We start from the raw sequence: 14,950 nt of genomic DNA, 5'->3' as shown, positions 1-14,950 counted from the left end.
CGGGCCAGCAGAATACTGCAAACGCGGGGGTGCCTTATTTCCCCCCTCGCGCTGCCCCACTACTCCATATTCAATGAGGCGGCCAATGGAAGGCGAGGACGGTGCAGAAAGGGCGGGGCCTCCGTGGACCCCACCTCGGGAGCGGCCGCCAGAGGGGTCAGCACTGAGGCAGATAGCGGATCGCGGGGCGGGGCGGGGCGGGCGGTGCGGAGGGGGCGGGCCCAAAAGTTTCCTGCCCAACTTTCGCTGCCTCCTTCCTCCGCCCGCGCGCGCTGCGGCCGCAGTCGGGGGGAGGCGGCGGCGGCGGCGGCGGCTGCGGGCAGCGCGCTGGGCGCACGGCACTGGGCGATCGCCGTCGGGGCTCGGGCGGTGGGCAGTGGGCGCAGGCTCCCCGGTGCCCGCCCCTCCGCTGCGGAGGGGGGGGCGCGACCGGGCGGCCGGGGAGGGGCCGGCACCGCCGCCGCAAAATGAGCCTGCTGTCGGCCATCGACACGAGCGCCGCTTCGGTGTACCAGCCCGCCCAGCTGCTCAATTGGGTCTACCTGTCGCTGCAGGACACGCACCAGGCGAGTGCCTTCGATGCCTTCCGGCCGGAGCCGCCCGCCGGCGCCGCGCCCCCTGAGCTGGCCTTCGGGAAGGGCCGCCCGGAGCAGCTGGGCTCGCCCCTGCACTCCAGCTATCTCAACAGCTTCTTCCAGCTGCAGCGCGGAGAGGTGGGTGCCCCCGCGCGCCCCCGCCCTCCGTCGACCGCGCGGGGCCTTTTCCTATCCGCCCCGCTCTTCCTGGCCTGGCCCGGCCCGGCTCCGTATTGCCCGGCCCTGCTTGGCTTGGCTTCGCTCAGCTCTGCCAAACTCGCCGCCCGATGTCCCCGGGGCGCCGGGAGCGCGTCACCTCCCGGCTGAGCCCGGCTCGGAGCAGCTCAGGCGCGGGCGGGGCCCTCTTGCCCCCTCTCCCAGCCTGGAGCGCCCTGCTCAAAAGGGCCCGGGGGGAGTCCCGGCTGGGCGGGGGGCTCCGGATTCTCTCCAGACAGCCGGGGCGCGGCCAGGGCGGAGAGCCCCTTCCAAGTGTCCTTCCCACGCCCGACCCCACCCCCCTCTTGGCCACCGCTTGCTGGGACCGGGAGTGCAGATTCTGCTCAGAGCTCCTCGGCAGGGGCCTAAAATCTTGTCCTCCGCCGACCTCGGTGGTGGCCGACCCAAAGGGCACCCTGGAGAGCAGGGCTTTTCCTGCTGTTCTTACGCAGGGACCCCCAGATACATCCTCCGGCTGCTTGCCCTCCCCCAGCCACATAGGAAGTGGTTTTTGAGGGCTTGACCCCACAGACTGCGCTGTCCCCCGCCCTCCCAGCCTGGAAGGAAATGAAAGGGAAATCCTCTTGAGCTCTTGGAGGGGGGCTAGCCAGGGGGAGAGGTTTCAGCTGCCCAGTGCCTTCTCCAGAAACCTGGGACGGCTGCTTAGCAAAGTCTGCCTGTTGGGGGGATTCAGTTACAAAGTGGAAGGGGCAGGGCATCTTCCCCAGCCAGATAAATACACAGATTGCCAGGACCTCTGAGCCTCTTTTCAGGGGTCATTTCCAGAGCTTTCCTAGATACCCCTCCTCTGTCTCTTCAGCTGGGTTCCTCCTCCTCCCCCAGTCCCATTTACTCATACCTCTTTTGGGAATTGCAGATACCCTTCTGTGGCCTTCACTCATCCTTCTTCTGGAAGCTCTCCCTGCAAAAGTGCAGGGGGGAAGGGGTGGAGGAGAGGACACACTTGAGGGTTCCTTTTCCTTCTAGACCCGAGCACAGCAGTTAGTTTTAGGAGAGGCAGGGTTCTGAATGGGTTGGGGAGAAGGGCCTGTGTATGCGTGAGTGTGCTGGGGACAGGAGGGGGAAAGCAGAGGGGATCCTTTTTGGTCCCATAATGTGTTCAACTCTGCCAGTACCGACTAGGGAGGACATGGGCATATAAAATGCTGGCCTAAGGCCTAGAGGTGGGCCAATACCAGGCGAGCTGAGATGAGGATTGGTTGGCCTGTGTTGGGCCAGTTGGGCATAGTCGCGGGAGATGAGTCTGAAAAGCCAGCCCTTGGTGCCAGGCAAAAGCATTTGTATACCAGAGCTCTTTGTAAACTATAGAGCACGCTCTCCACGGGAAGAATCATTCTTGGCTGGGAATCTGTCTTTCTCATAAGAGACCTTGTCATCTCTTCGGGGAACTGGCTTCGGTGACCAGTGACTTTGGGGTGCAGTTTGTGGATGTTTCTTCAGTGCCTGGGTCTTTTTAGTTGTTATTTCGCCAGACATTTGTTGAGTGATGTGGGGGCCCTTTAGGAATCAGGAACAGGCCAGTGGGGGCCCCAGATTAGAAGACAGATGAGATGATACAATTTGAAAGGTAGGTGATTTCATGGGGGTGCTGTGGAAATCCCAAGGGAGAAGGGTGATCATGACCCACATGACCATGACCTCTCGCCTCTCACAGGTCAAGTGGGGGTCCCCAATCGGCCTTGAGAGGCCTCCCTCTGTTCCTACCATTGGTGGCTTTCGTCCCCAAATGTGGGTCCCTGCTGAGAGGCTGGGAGTTTGGGGGCCATCCAGAGTCTCTTGCAGGAGTAGGACATTTCTCTTGGAAATGTCTGACATCCAGGATCCCAGCTGGATCTCAGTGAAACCCGTCTCCAGTTACTTCACTACTACTTACCTCGGGTTCCCCGTGAAGCAGGATATTCCTTCTCTGGGACAAGTGTAAAAGCAGCTGGTAAAAGTTATGCAGAGCAATGGTGGAAAAGAGTCTCCTATGACCTGACTTTGGGGGAACCCTCTGTCTTTCTTGGTCTGGGCCTCGGTTTACCCATCCATTGAATTTAGTCTCTGCTGTCCCTTGGGGTGGTCTACATGGGATTTGAGAGAGATGCAAATAGACAGGTTAGAGGGGCTTCTCCTACACTCACAGGCCAGTGGCTTCCTTAGAGGGGCTGGAGGTCTGTGCCTGCTGACTTCCGGAAGGCTTTCTTGGCTTCAGACTCACTCATTCTCACCCCTCACCCGCTTCGCCTCCTAAACCCTGTTGGCGCCCCAGCTGTGCTCCTGGGCTTTCCTGTGTCCAGGGCTTAGCCAGTGACCTAATATGGCTCCAAAATAGCAACTGGCAGAGAAGGCATGAAAAAATACCCCCCACCTGAATGCCACCAAGGGGCTGGTTGGAGAAGAAGCAAATCATGGGCAGGCCAGAGGGGACTCTATGAAGGGACCCAGGGACTCAGGAGCATCGCCATTCTGTGCAAGGCCTGGCAGGCCTGGTGGCAGTGCCTGCGGATGTGACTTGCATGCTGACCGCTGACCACGGCCTGTCTGCACCAGTCCCTGTGCCAAGAGCCCACCCCCTCCTGCACCACCCCCAGGCTGCTCCCACCACAATAGCAAAACACCATGAATGCAGCTGGGATTTGGGCGGGGGGGTTGAGGACATGGGGGCACAGAAGCCCATTGTGCCCCTGGAACCTCAGCTCTGGAAGCTGAAGATAAGCCAAGGGTTCTGAGTGGAACAGTGGCCCTGGGAGCAGAGAGAGATGGCAGAGTTCATGTACAAGTCCAGGAGCGGGCACCAGGAGGTGACCTGGGCGCTGGTGGGGGCTCTTCAGCTTCTCAGCTTGTGGTAAGGATGCCAGGCCAAAGCAGGCACAGGCACTTTGGGGCAGTTTTTTAAAAAGGCCTCGGTCTAGAGTCTGGGCCCTGTGCACTTTGGTTCCAACCCCTGGTCTGTAGCAACAACTATATGTCTTTGGAGGGAGACTTCTGAGGCTCCTGGCTGAGCCCCTCCTCTCTTACCCGAGGAAGGAGGGCTGTTCGTAGAGGGAGTGGGGGTTGGGTGGCGTGGGGAGATCTTCCCTGCCAAGTTTAGCCTGGAATTTAAATTCACAGCAGTGTGGGGGCTGTGGGACTCCACCTCCAGAAATGGGGAGGTACCCCTCCTTGCTGAGCATTAGCTCTTGGGCCCCTCAGAGGGATGTCCAGAACCCCTCCTGGGTAGTCCCTGTACCCCCTCAAGAGGAGATCTAGCTGTCCCCCTCCAGGTCAGAATCCTAGAGTGGCCATTATCTTTCCCTCTTCCTCCAGGAGAGATAGATGTGGCCCTACAGTCAAACGATGGTTTGTGGAGGCCGGGGGCAGGGCTTTGGGGTCAAATACGTTTGGAAAGCAGAGTGGCCTGTCCTTCCCTTGGAGACGCACAGTGTCCCCCAGCACCATGAAGGCTCTGAGAAAGCCCCGTGGTGTGAAACTTGTTCACTTTCCTTCAACCCAACAGTTCCATCACTATTTGACCAGAGAATGCTTTCGGTCTAGAACCTTTGATAGCATTTTTCTGAACACCTCCCGGCTCAGGGACTGCTCTGTTGAAGGACATCTCTTCCAACCCTTAGGAGGTTTTGGCTGTTAACCCACACCCTCCTCCTACCCCCACCTCGGGTCCCGGCACTAACTTCTGCGGCACCAGAGACCCCCTCCCCCCCCCTTCACTGCCCTGGTCTGTCCACTGGAGTTTGGAGGTCAGCAGTAATGCTGTCACAAGACTCTGTGGACAGGGCTTCAGCCCTTCTGCAGACAGGGCTGGCTGTTAGGCCCTCAGAGGAGCACCTAAGGTGTCCTGCTTTAAAGGGCCCCCAGGTCTTGACAGTCTTCTGAAGGTTTTGTGTGTCACCTGTGCTGCCCTGGCAAAGCCACATATCTGTGTGAGGATGGAGTTTGTCTCAGTGGGGCTGAGAGTGGGCTTCTGGGGCTGCTCTTGGTTCCTAGCAACGTTTGTGGCCTTTGTGTGCGTGTGGTGGGGGGAGGGGGCAGCACCAAGTCCTGGGAGGAGCTCTGACTCAGGCAAGGAGGACCGTCATCCGAGGGCCTGTAGGCTGAGGTGGCCTGGCCCTCCCTCCATCAAATTGAGTTGACTAGGCAGGCCTGGACTCAGAGGGGAGGCCACACCTTGTGGACCTTCTGAGTCAGGTGGGAGGGAGGAAAGCAGGCAGGATTAGTAATTTGTAATTAGCAGAGGCAGAGGGCCAGGCCCTGTCAGCGCCGAAAGGGGGGCCTTGAGGGCAAGATGGTCCCGAGTAGCAATCCCTTACTCTTGGGGAGTGCTTTTTTCTTGGCATCTCTTTTTTCATAGCTCCCATTTTACAGGAGAGAAAACAGGCCTGGAGAGTCACCCAGCATGTCAGTGGCAGAGCTGTGTCTGGAACTCTTCCATGCTCCAGCTACAATTGTCCCTTGTGGCTCATCCTGCTGGCTGTCACCTCGATCATTCTCTGGGCCCCAGTGCAGGGCGGCCAGTCTCCAGAGGCGTTCTGTCAAGCCGCAGGACCTCTGATATTCTGTCCCTGATCCCGAACCTTTTGAGCAGTGGTAGGCATTGGTCACGGGTACCAGGTTTCCTGCCGTGTCCCTGCTCCAGCCGCTCCCCAGAAACCGAGCACGGGGCTCCCTGAAGCCATGACGGAAGTCCAAGGGAGCCCTGGCTTGCGAGAGTCAGACGATGGACACGGAGCATTTGGCCACACTTTTGTCTCATATCATAGCCTGTGCGCAGTGTCCCCCTTGTCCAGGTGGGGAAAAGGCTCTCCAACAGGAGGATGGGATCAGTGATCAGGGGATCAGTGACAGCTCCAGGGCCCCAGCTCAGGTCTCAGGAGGCTTGATCTGCGCTGTATATATGTGGGCGTGGGTGTGGTGGTGTATAATCTTTTATTCTGTCCTCCTCTGGCCATGCCGGGAAGCTTAGTGCAGACGCCAAGCTTTGCCCTGGGTCTTGCCTGCCCTCAACACCTTGGCAGATTCCAACTTCTTTCTGGTGCACGTGGCTGCCCCTTCTCCGAGAGGCTTTCCCCAGCTGCCACGGGGCGCACACCTCCCTCTGGCTTCTGTGGCCCGTGGCAGACCCGCCGTGCGTGCTTCCGGGGAGGCGTGTCATGACCATTGCTATTGCTGAGGGACATACTCTGTACTTGCGTGTGTCTGGACAGCTACGTCGTCAGCACGCTTCTCGAACCTGTAAGTCCTAGCAGCCGATGCTCGGGCAGCGCCTGGGACTTAGTAGGTGCTCGGTCACTGAGTGGATGGGTGGATGGATGATTGGCATTGCACTTACTCCCCCTCTCTTCCCTCTCTAGACCTGTGATGATGTGCGTCCCCTCACCTCATCTCCTGTTCCACCTTACAGGGGAAATGTTTATGGATTTTGCTTGATTACTTGGAAAGAGCTGACTTGGGAGATAGTAAAGCCCTGTCGCTAGAGGTGTCCGAGCAGAAACTTAGGTGTGCTCATGGTTCCTTGCTTTCTGTGGTAGTGGATCTCTTCGAGAATCGGAGACAGCGCGAGCTCTTCTCCTCGGCGCGAGTGCCCAGAGCACAGGCATGCGGGCACACACAGACACGCGCCTTTGCGTGTGATTTCAAGATCATGGCACCCACGTGCCGACAATAGATCTCAGATCAAGGCCCCCTTCTATAGAGGCTGCAAGCCTCGGTGGTACTCCCAGACTGGCTAAATATTAGGGTGCCTTTCAGTCCTTAGGTTGTCAAATTCATGCTTTCTGTGCTCATTCCACGAATGCGTTCTAGAAGTGAGAGACAGCTGGTCCCCAGTGCTTACGCTCTGGCTGCACAGAGTGCATATGGCTGCAGAATGGGAGCACCTCTTAGGTGAGCGGTGACCTGGGCGGGAGCAGGAGGGACCAGATGGGGAGGGAGGGTCTTCCTGGGTCTTTTCAGCTGAGCCCTGCTGCCACTGTGCTCCTCCCTCTCCAGGTCCTTTCCCCGTTTCTCTCTCCCCACTCCCCCTGCCAAAAAGAACATGGACTGTTTCCTTAAGTGAGAATCTTTCACTGAGCTCTGGCTGTGGACAGGGATTGTGTTTTGCACACGTGGGTGAATGGGCCTCCGGGAGGCCGTGGTGCCCTGGGGGTTTCTGGGTGGGGGGTTGCTGCCTCTGGCATGGCTAGGCCTGCCACCTTCTTGGCCCACAGGTCAGCTTAGGACCTTGGAAACAGGAGCAGGTCTGGGCTCTCACCATACCCGAGAAATCTTTAGTCAACATGTGAATTCACTCTCCCATTGGCCAAGTCCCCATCCTATCAACAGGTTGTCTCCTCTCCCTGTTCGTGTGGGACTCTGGGGGCAAGAGCCCCAGACAGACCCTGGGGGAGAAGAAGTGCAGATCCCCTTGGAGAAGGGGCGGAGTCACTTGTGAAATGAGTGGTTTCTTGTGTTAAAGACAGGGGTGTGAGTGTGTACGTGTATACGCGTGTTTTCATGCACGTATCTATGTGTATGGAAGCGGGGGATAGGGGTGGCTTTTGGGGATAAAAAAGCAGTTGTCTAGCTGTTGAAAGACCCCCACAGAGCTGGGGATTAGGATCAGAGAGTCCCCCCACTTCAGGGCCATCTCTGGCCTGGGAGGGGCAGGACTTCCTCGGATGTTCCCCTTCTCATTGCCTCGCCCTTGCCCATCGCTGCGTTGTTTTCTGTGGGCATGGTTCCATCTCTGCTGGCTGTTTCTCCTCTCTTCTCTGCACTGGTTTCCTCTCCTTCTAGGCTGCCTTTGGAAGCTTCTATGCACTTGCCCTGACTCCTGTTTGCCCCCCTCCTGCTAGGCCCTCTTACTGTCCTGGGGGCTGGGAGTGGGGAGTCAGCCCTGGAAATCCTTGCCTCCACCCCCGCAGAACCCCCAGCCCGAGGACCTAGACCCCTCACGTAGCCCAGAAAAGCTTGTGTCTCATCTTGCCAGGGCCAAGAGGCTTGACAGTACGATGTCACAGGGCCAAGGAGAGTGGTCCACACCTGTTCTTTTCCTCTGGCTCTCCTTAACATAGGAGAAGTTAAGCCTTGGAGGTCATGTGGGAGCCGAAATATAATAGGCCAACTGATGTTGAGAATCTCCCCTTAGCCACATGGTGGCTGTTTTACCTTGAGCGAGTTATGCAGCCTCTCTGAGCCTCAGTGTCCAGCTCCGTAAAACGGAGCCAATAATGCCCATCCAAATGGTGTTCTTGCAGGTATAAGAAAACCAAGAAAGGGAAAGGATCCAGCCGAGTGTACGAAACAAGCAGGGTCAGAATAGATTTTAGCATCTTCCCCTCTGTTTTTCTGCAACAGCCATGCCAGAGCCTTGGGGAAGTTCTAGCAATGGGCAGAAGCTGGATGCTCTATCCCCCAGATATGGTGTGAAAACCCCACCCTACCTGCTGGCTGCTGGGAGGAGGGGGGAGGGAAAGGTGGTCTCTTCCTCCAGGATGGTGATCTGGGCCCAGAGGCTTCCACTCAGCACAGTAGTGGGGCTTCCCTCAACCAGTGCCCTGAGCAGCTTAATCTGGGGTGAGAGTGCCTTTCACTTTGTCCATGGCAACTCGGAGACCCCAACCTATATCTCTAAGGTGTTAGGACATCCATTACCTCGTCTGTCAGGTGGGGCCCCCTGGCCCTTCAGCGCCTGTGATTATCTGCACCCAGGACAGTTGTAGGTATGAGCAGCGGCAGGAACAGTCTGGAATCTGGGGTGATGGGACATTGCAGAATCTTTGCCTTTGGATATGCCCAGCCTCGCGGGGAAGCAAAGAGACTTACTGCATGAAGAGATTAGAGAAGGACCTCAGAGCTCCTTCAGCCAAGGGCAGCTGAGTCATGGGGTGATCCCTACCAGGCCTAGTCCTGAAGGACAGGGCTATGGCCGGGAGGTCCAGGAGGCCCTCGGAGGAGGCAGGGCGTCTCTCAGGAGCACCTCAGTCTGTGCTTTTCACACTGTCCCGTGGAGCCCAAGGCCTGAGTAGGAGGAGGGGGTGGGTTCAGGGCCACACCATTAAAGTTATAACCAGATTGGGAGCCAGGTCCTGGAGGAGGTTTGGATGGACACAGAGAGGGCATCCTGGGGGTGGGGATAGTAAGTGCAGAACTAGAGGGGGGACAGCGGATGCCCCGTGGGACACTGAGGCTGTTTGGGAGTTAGGGGCTGACTGACGAGGGGCTGCTCCTGCCGGGCCTTGCCCTCCAGCTCCAGGCAGCAGGACTCAGAACAGGTGGGCCCACGGCGACTGAGTGCCGTCTGTGTGCAGGCTCCGGGGGTGTCTTTAAGTAGCTGGGGTCTGGACCTTAAGGAAGTAGGACTGCAGGGATCACCAGTGTTGCCCGCCTTCCCTGTTCCATGTTGCATTTTACAGACGGGAAGCCCAAGAGGCCAGGCCTCGCTCCGCAGCCGGAGGGGAGGGGACACCGCGTGTCCTGGCCTCTGCTCCATCCAGTCGCCATAGGCTGTGGAAGAGGCAACTCGCCTTTCACCTCCACGGCCCCAGCTCCTTGGGTCTTTGGAGAGGAAACAGGTTGCAGCCTCACCCGCCCTTTCAGCCAGCCGGCAAGCAGGACTCCTGGCCCTCAGGCCTGGCTGTGTGCCCTCGCCTGTGCCCCTGGGCCTCAGTTTCTCCATCTGGAACACGAGAGTGGCCGAGTCAGCTGCCTGCTCTGTCCTTTCAGCTCTAAGGTGGTGTCATCTTGAACCGGGGCTGGGGGAAGGGAGCTGGAGCAGCCAGGAGGGCCAGGCCAGGGCACACTAGGGGTGAGAGAGGCTGTGAGGAGCTCTGACCTCGCTTCTCTGACCTGGGGCTGCCGGTGCGACACAAGCTGTGAGCGCCTGAGCTGGTGGGTGGGGGGGCGTCAAGCTGCCAGGGACGGGACAGGCTGCTAAGAGGCCTCTGGCTGCCCAGGGACACCCGCGGGGTCACCCGTGGGCAGGACGGTGTGGCCACAAACGGGGGAGAGGCTGTTCAGGGTGTAATTAATGCACTTTCTGGCACCCACCAAACTTCCCCTTCCTCTGGACAGTCTGCTACCAAAACAGTCCCGATTCCTGTGGACTAGCTTAAATCTTCTCCAGAGGGGGGTGACAGGGGGAGGGGAGAAAGAAAGAAAAGAAAGAATGGGGGTGGGGGAACGAAGAGGGTTGTTATTTGTGAAATTGCGTTTCCCAGCCATGAGGATGAGTCACACCATTTGGAGCTTGGAGTTTCTTGTTTGGATGAACTTTTCTCTGGGAGGCTGTGGTGATGCTGTTCTCCCTCAGGCCAGTTCGGGTGGGGAGAGGCCTCGAGTCAAGCTAAGGAGAGACCTCGGTGGTTGGAAAGTCCAGGTGCTCCCAAGGCCAGGTAGGGCTGGGCTGTCTGTACCGAACTGCCTGGGGGAGCTTATAAAAAGCAGATTTGGGCCGGGGGGCGGGGGAGCCGGGAGTTAGTGTTTACTGGGGAGAGGGTTTCAGTTTGGGATGGTGAAAAAGTACTCGAGTTGATGGTGGTGAATTTGCCCAATAATGGGAATGTATTTGGTGCCCCTGGACTGCACACTTAAAAAATAATTAAAACGGGGACGCCTGGGTGGCCCAGTCGGTGAAGCGTCCGGCTTCGGCTCGGGTCATGATCTCATGTGGGTTCATGGGTTCAAGCCCCTCGTCGGGCTCTGTGCTGACAGCTCAGAGCCTGGAGCTCTGGATCGGATTCTGTCACTCCCTCTCTCTCTGCCCCCCCCCCCAAAATAAATGAACATTAACAAATTTTTAAAAGTAATAATTAAAACGGTTGGCTTTCTGTAACGTAGATCTTAACTACAGTAAAACAGTGTAGATTCCAGGCCCTTGGTCCCAGGTGACTGCCGTGGTAGGTCTGAGGTGGGGCCCAGTACTCCGTATTTGTTAAAAGTTTCTCGAGTCATGCAACACACGTTTGGACAGACTCATCTAATCTGTAAAATGGGGACAGTGACTCACGGGATTGTGGTGAGCACCAGCTATCTTAATACGTGTAAAGTTTCCGGTACCCGGGACATTGTAAGTGCTCAGTAGATGTGACTGGTATCATCTAATCCCCTTGCCACTGGACCCCTCCCCGCACCCCTTAAGATTGCTCAGAATTGGCTCGCGCACCTCCAAGGATGGTGGGGGGGGGGGGCTCTGCCTCTCAGGATGAACCACTCTGTCTTGGCTCATCTGAGAGCTGGAGAACCACCCTCACACTGAATGCAAGTTTGCGTGGTATCGTCCACCGGTCCTGGGTAGCACTGGAGCAGAGGCGGTCATCAGGAGCCTTTGAGGTCCGTGCTCAGGCACCATAGGCTGACGGCGTGTTTAGTCGCGCTGCCCTGGATGTGGTGTCTGTGTCTTTTTTCCCCCAGGCTCCAGCGTAAACCTACACAAGAGGGAACAGAGGCCCAGAGAGGGAAAGGGCTGGCCCCAGTCCACATAGCAGGGTGTCCAGGGAGCCAAGAAGAGTGGTGGCCCCCAGATGGCCAGGGCTGTGTCCTCTAGGAGGGGGGGTGTGCCAGACCCCCAGAGACAGACCCAGTAGGGGGGCTGAGGTAACGTCTGTCCTGGTTGGGGGGAGGGGTGCCTGATCCCCTGGGGCCTGCGTTCAGCTCATCTCCTTCCCTGCCCACACTGAGGCAACACAGAAAGGACTGTCCCCACTCTGGGCCCACATCTGCCCCGTCTTTGTAAGGGAGCCTGAGGCAACTTCCTCTCAGGGGCTCTCCTCCCCTGGCAGCCTGGGGACTTCTAGGAACAAGGCTGTCTTCCTATTAGATCCAAGGCTCCCCGAGGTCTGTAGTTCATTCCTGGAGCTCCTGATACCTGAGCTGGGGTCAGGGGATGCCCAAGCCCCATGCCCAGGTTTGTCATTGACCCTCCTGGGGAAGCTGCCTCCTTCCAGCTTCAGCCTTGCCTCGGGAAGGGGGTACCGTGGCTGTTCCCTGCCAGCCTCACCACAGGCCCTACCTTTGCTAAATTCCAGTGTGCCTGGCTGCCTAGAGCCCGTGACTCCTATAAATAGAGGCTGTATACACCAAGAGGGGGCCTGGGCCGTGTCTGCTTTGAAGCCAGGCAAGACATCTGGTTCCTGTCAGCTGGAGGTGGGAGAAGTGGGCCACTTCCTCCTGGGCTCCCAGAGGGCGGGCCTGGGCCGGCCCGAGGGCTCCCCGGACACAGTCTGCACAGACCTCGTGCCATAGGAGACCAGGCAGAGCGCTGAACCTCAGTCTTCTCTTCTGTACAATGGAAACAATGCTGTAAGCTGATGCTCCACTTTCCTGTAAGAGGGGGATACTGAGTCAGCTCAGAGATAAGTGATTTGTCTAAAGTTATGCCACCAGTAAGTGGCAAAGCCCCAAATCTAACAGGTTGCCCTCTGCTACGCCTTCTTACCTCCGGGCAGTGTGTAAAAGAACTAATGCTAATCATCATTACCATCAGCAGCATGGACTCAGGGGTTCCTAAGTGCCAGGTGGGAGAGAAAGTGCTTTACATCTGTGGCCTCATGTTAGCCTCACAGAAACCCTGGGAGGTAGCTATCATTATTCCTATTTTCCAGACAGGGCCACTGAGGCCCAGAGTGGTTAACTGGCTTGCCCACGGAACTCAGGCTCCAGGCGACCAGAGCCCAGGGGCAGCTAAAGAGTCAGTGTGAATTCACGAGTGTGTATGTGTGTGCACATGCCCACGGAAATTCCCCCTGAGGCCACAGCTGCAAACGAGTGTGCCCAGGCCTTGGGAGCCCTCACAGCCTCTGTCCCCCACAGGCTCTGAGCAGCAGTGTGTACAAGAGCGCCTCGCCCTATGGCTCCCTCAACAACATCGCTGATGGCCTCAGCTCCCTCACCGAGCACTTCTCTGACCTGACCCTCACCTCTGAGACCCGCAAGCCCAGCAAGCGGCCCCCACCCAACTACCTGTGTCACCTGTGCTTCAACAAAGGACACTACATCAAGGACTGCCCCCAGGTAAGGCCGCCCAGCTTCTGTGGGTAGAACAGTGCCCCACCCCCCACCCTGAGCCCCCTTCCACGAACCAGTGGCCACGCGGCCCTCTGGTCTCCCACCTTTTTGTCCCCTCTGGTATGTCTGAGGCAGGGCTGGCTGGTGTGGATGGGACAGAGCCCCAGCTTGAGCCTGCACCATCTAGCGAGCAATCTGGGTAAAGGGCCCCCAAATGAGGTTCTGGGCCTTCACGTCCCCAGTCTTCCTGCCAGGGTGGGTCCTGTTACAGTGGGGCAGGAGCGGGGCCAGCCGCCTCCTCGCAGCTCTCCCGAGAGAGACCCCCATCTCCTCACACTCACAGGGAAGGAATGCGGGCTCTGGGCCAGGAATCCAGATGTGCACCCCCTCCCCCCGACCCCACCTCTCCCGTCCTCTGTGGCAGTTTTCCTCAGTCTCTTGCCTGGGAGCGGGGAGCTGAGAGGGCCTTGCCCCCGGCTCTGTGCCCCCCAGGGTAGGCCTGGGTGAAGGCCTCAGGCACTGCAGGCTGGGCATATCTCTCTCTCGGGGTGGGAAGGGTGCCAGGAGGTGGAGAGTGTGGGGAGCAGCCCCTGTCTCCCACTCAGTGCTTCGCTGTGACGGGGCGGGTCAGATCCCACTCATGAGACGACCTTGGACTCTCTGACCGACATGGCTTTGGCATCTTGGGGAGAGAGGTTAGCGTTGTTTTAAATACGTTACAAGATGGTCCGTGATTTTTTTTCCTATTATTTTTCGTACTTTCTAATGTTTTCATAATGTGTATTTTTACTTTAATTTTACATATGTAATGGAAATGGGATCCTGGAAACTCAGAAAATCCATGCAGTCTTACCCTCCAGATGTTGGAAGCCTGGGGAGTGGCTGGGTGGGGCTGGGTGCCTTCAGACCAGTGGGAGGCCAAGACGGGCTTGTTGCTTCCTCCTCTTCTCAGAAACAGCCGTGCCCCGTGTTAGGTCCTTGCTGTGCAAAGTGTGGCCAGGCATAGCCACATCAGTGTCGCCTGGGAGCTTGTTAGAAATGCAGAACCTTTTTTTTTTTTATGAAAAAAATGTTTTTAATGTTTATTTATTTTTGAGTTAGAGAGAGAGAGAGAGAGAGAGAGAGAGGCAGAGGCAGAGAGAGAGGGAGGCACAGAATCCGAAGCAGGCTCCAGGCTCTGGGCCGAAGTCAGATGCTCAACCGACTGAGTCACCCAGGTGCCCCCCCCCCCCGACATAACTGCATTTTAGTAAAATCCCCAGTGATTTGTGGATACCAGTGATCTCCTCCTCCCCCCACCCCTGGTTAAGAGAGGCCCACCCCAGACCTTGCGGATGGGGGCCGGCCCATGACGGCTGTCCTCCAGACCCACCCTCCAATGGGCCCCGTCTGCCTCAGCGTACACAGTAAGCCAGGGGCCCTTGGCACGAGGGGATCTCAGCAGAGGGTAAGGCCCCTACTCCCTAGAGGTTCTCTGGATGGGTCCAGGGGCAAACAGGCAGCTAAGAATCTGGTTGCTCCTCAAGGATATGCCCATGGCCCACCCGGGCAGCGGCCCCTCGTAACTTCCCCAGCTGCGCTCCTGTGAGAGCACTCTCAGTCAGTCACCATACCTCATCATCTCCTGCCTACAGCCTTTGCTCACAACTACCCGGCATGTCAGGTCTCTCATTAGCCTCATGTTACGTGATGCTTTGTGTGAGTCAGGCACTCACACAGGATCATTGAGCCAGTCAGCGGAGGAGCTGGAATTTTCACCCCGGCAGGCAGGTGACATTCAGACCCCAACAGGGGTTCTTGGGGCTCTAAGGAGGTGTGCCTGTGCTGAGCTGGAAGCCTGGGAAAGCTTCCAGGAGGAGGGCTTGAGTGGGGTTGGCGGGTTGGTGGAAGAAGGGTGACCACTATCCAAAGGCAAGGGATGATGAGGCAGAGGTGGAGGAACGTGTGTGTGTGCACACGCTCGCGCATGCCCAACCCTCTCTCCAGAAGGCACCAGAACTCTTCTAACGAGGGGGCAGAGTGTCCCTGACCTCAATGTCAGTGCCTCTCGATTTCCAGCACAGTGAAAAACCTGGTTCTTCCTCTATATTCCTTTATCTGGATTGCACAGTATATTCACTTAGCCCCTGCAGGGCTCTGAACTCTGCCTGCAGAAGTGGGAGTACTGCATCTTACAG

General features: G+C 57.7%; 1 protein-coding gene across 1 annotated transcript in view; it reads left to right on the top strand.

The window, feature by feature from the left end:
- The first annotated feature begins 262 nt into the window (after positions 1-262).
- Positions 263-14,950, top strand: part of ZCCHC24 (zinc finger CCHC-type containing 24) — a 63,805-nt gene continuing 49,117 nt past the window's right edge. Inside the window, exons 1-2 of the mRNA XM_058696821.1 lie at positions 263-713; positions 12,579-12,779. Coding sequence (XP_058552804.1) covers positions 468-713; positions 12,579-12,779 — 447 coding nt within the window. The 5' untranslated portion in view covers positions 263-467. The remainder of the gene's footprint in view (positions 714-12,578; positions 12,780-14,950) is intronic.

Source organism: Neofelis nebulosa, chromosome 13 (assembly GCF_028018385.1).
Source record: "Neofelis nebulosa isolate mNeoNeb1 chromosome 13, mNeoNeb1.pri, whole genome shotgun sequence".
NCBI lineage: Eukaryota > Metazoa > Chordata > Mammalia > Carnivora > Felidae > Neofelis > Neofelis nebulosa.
This window is presented reverse-complemented; position numbering and strand designations above follow the sequence as displayed.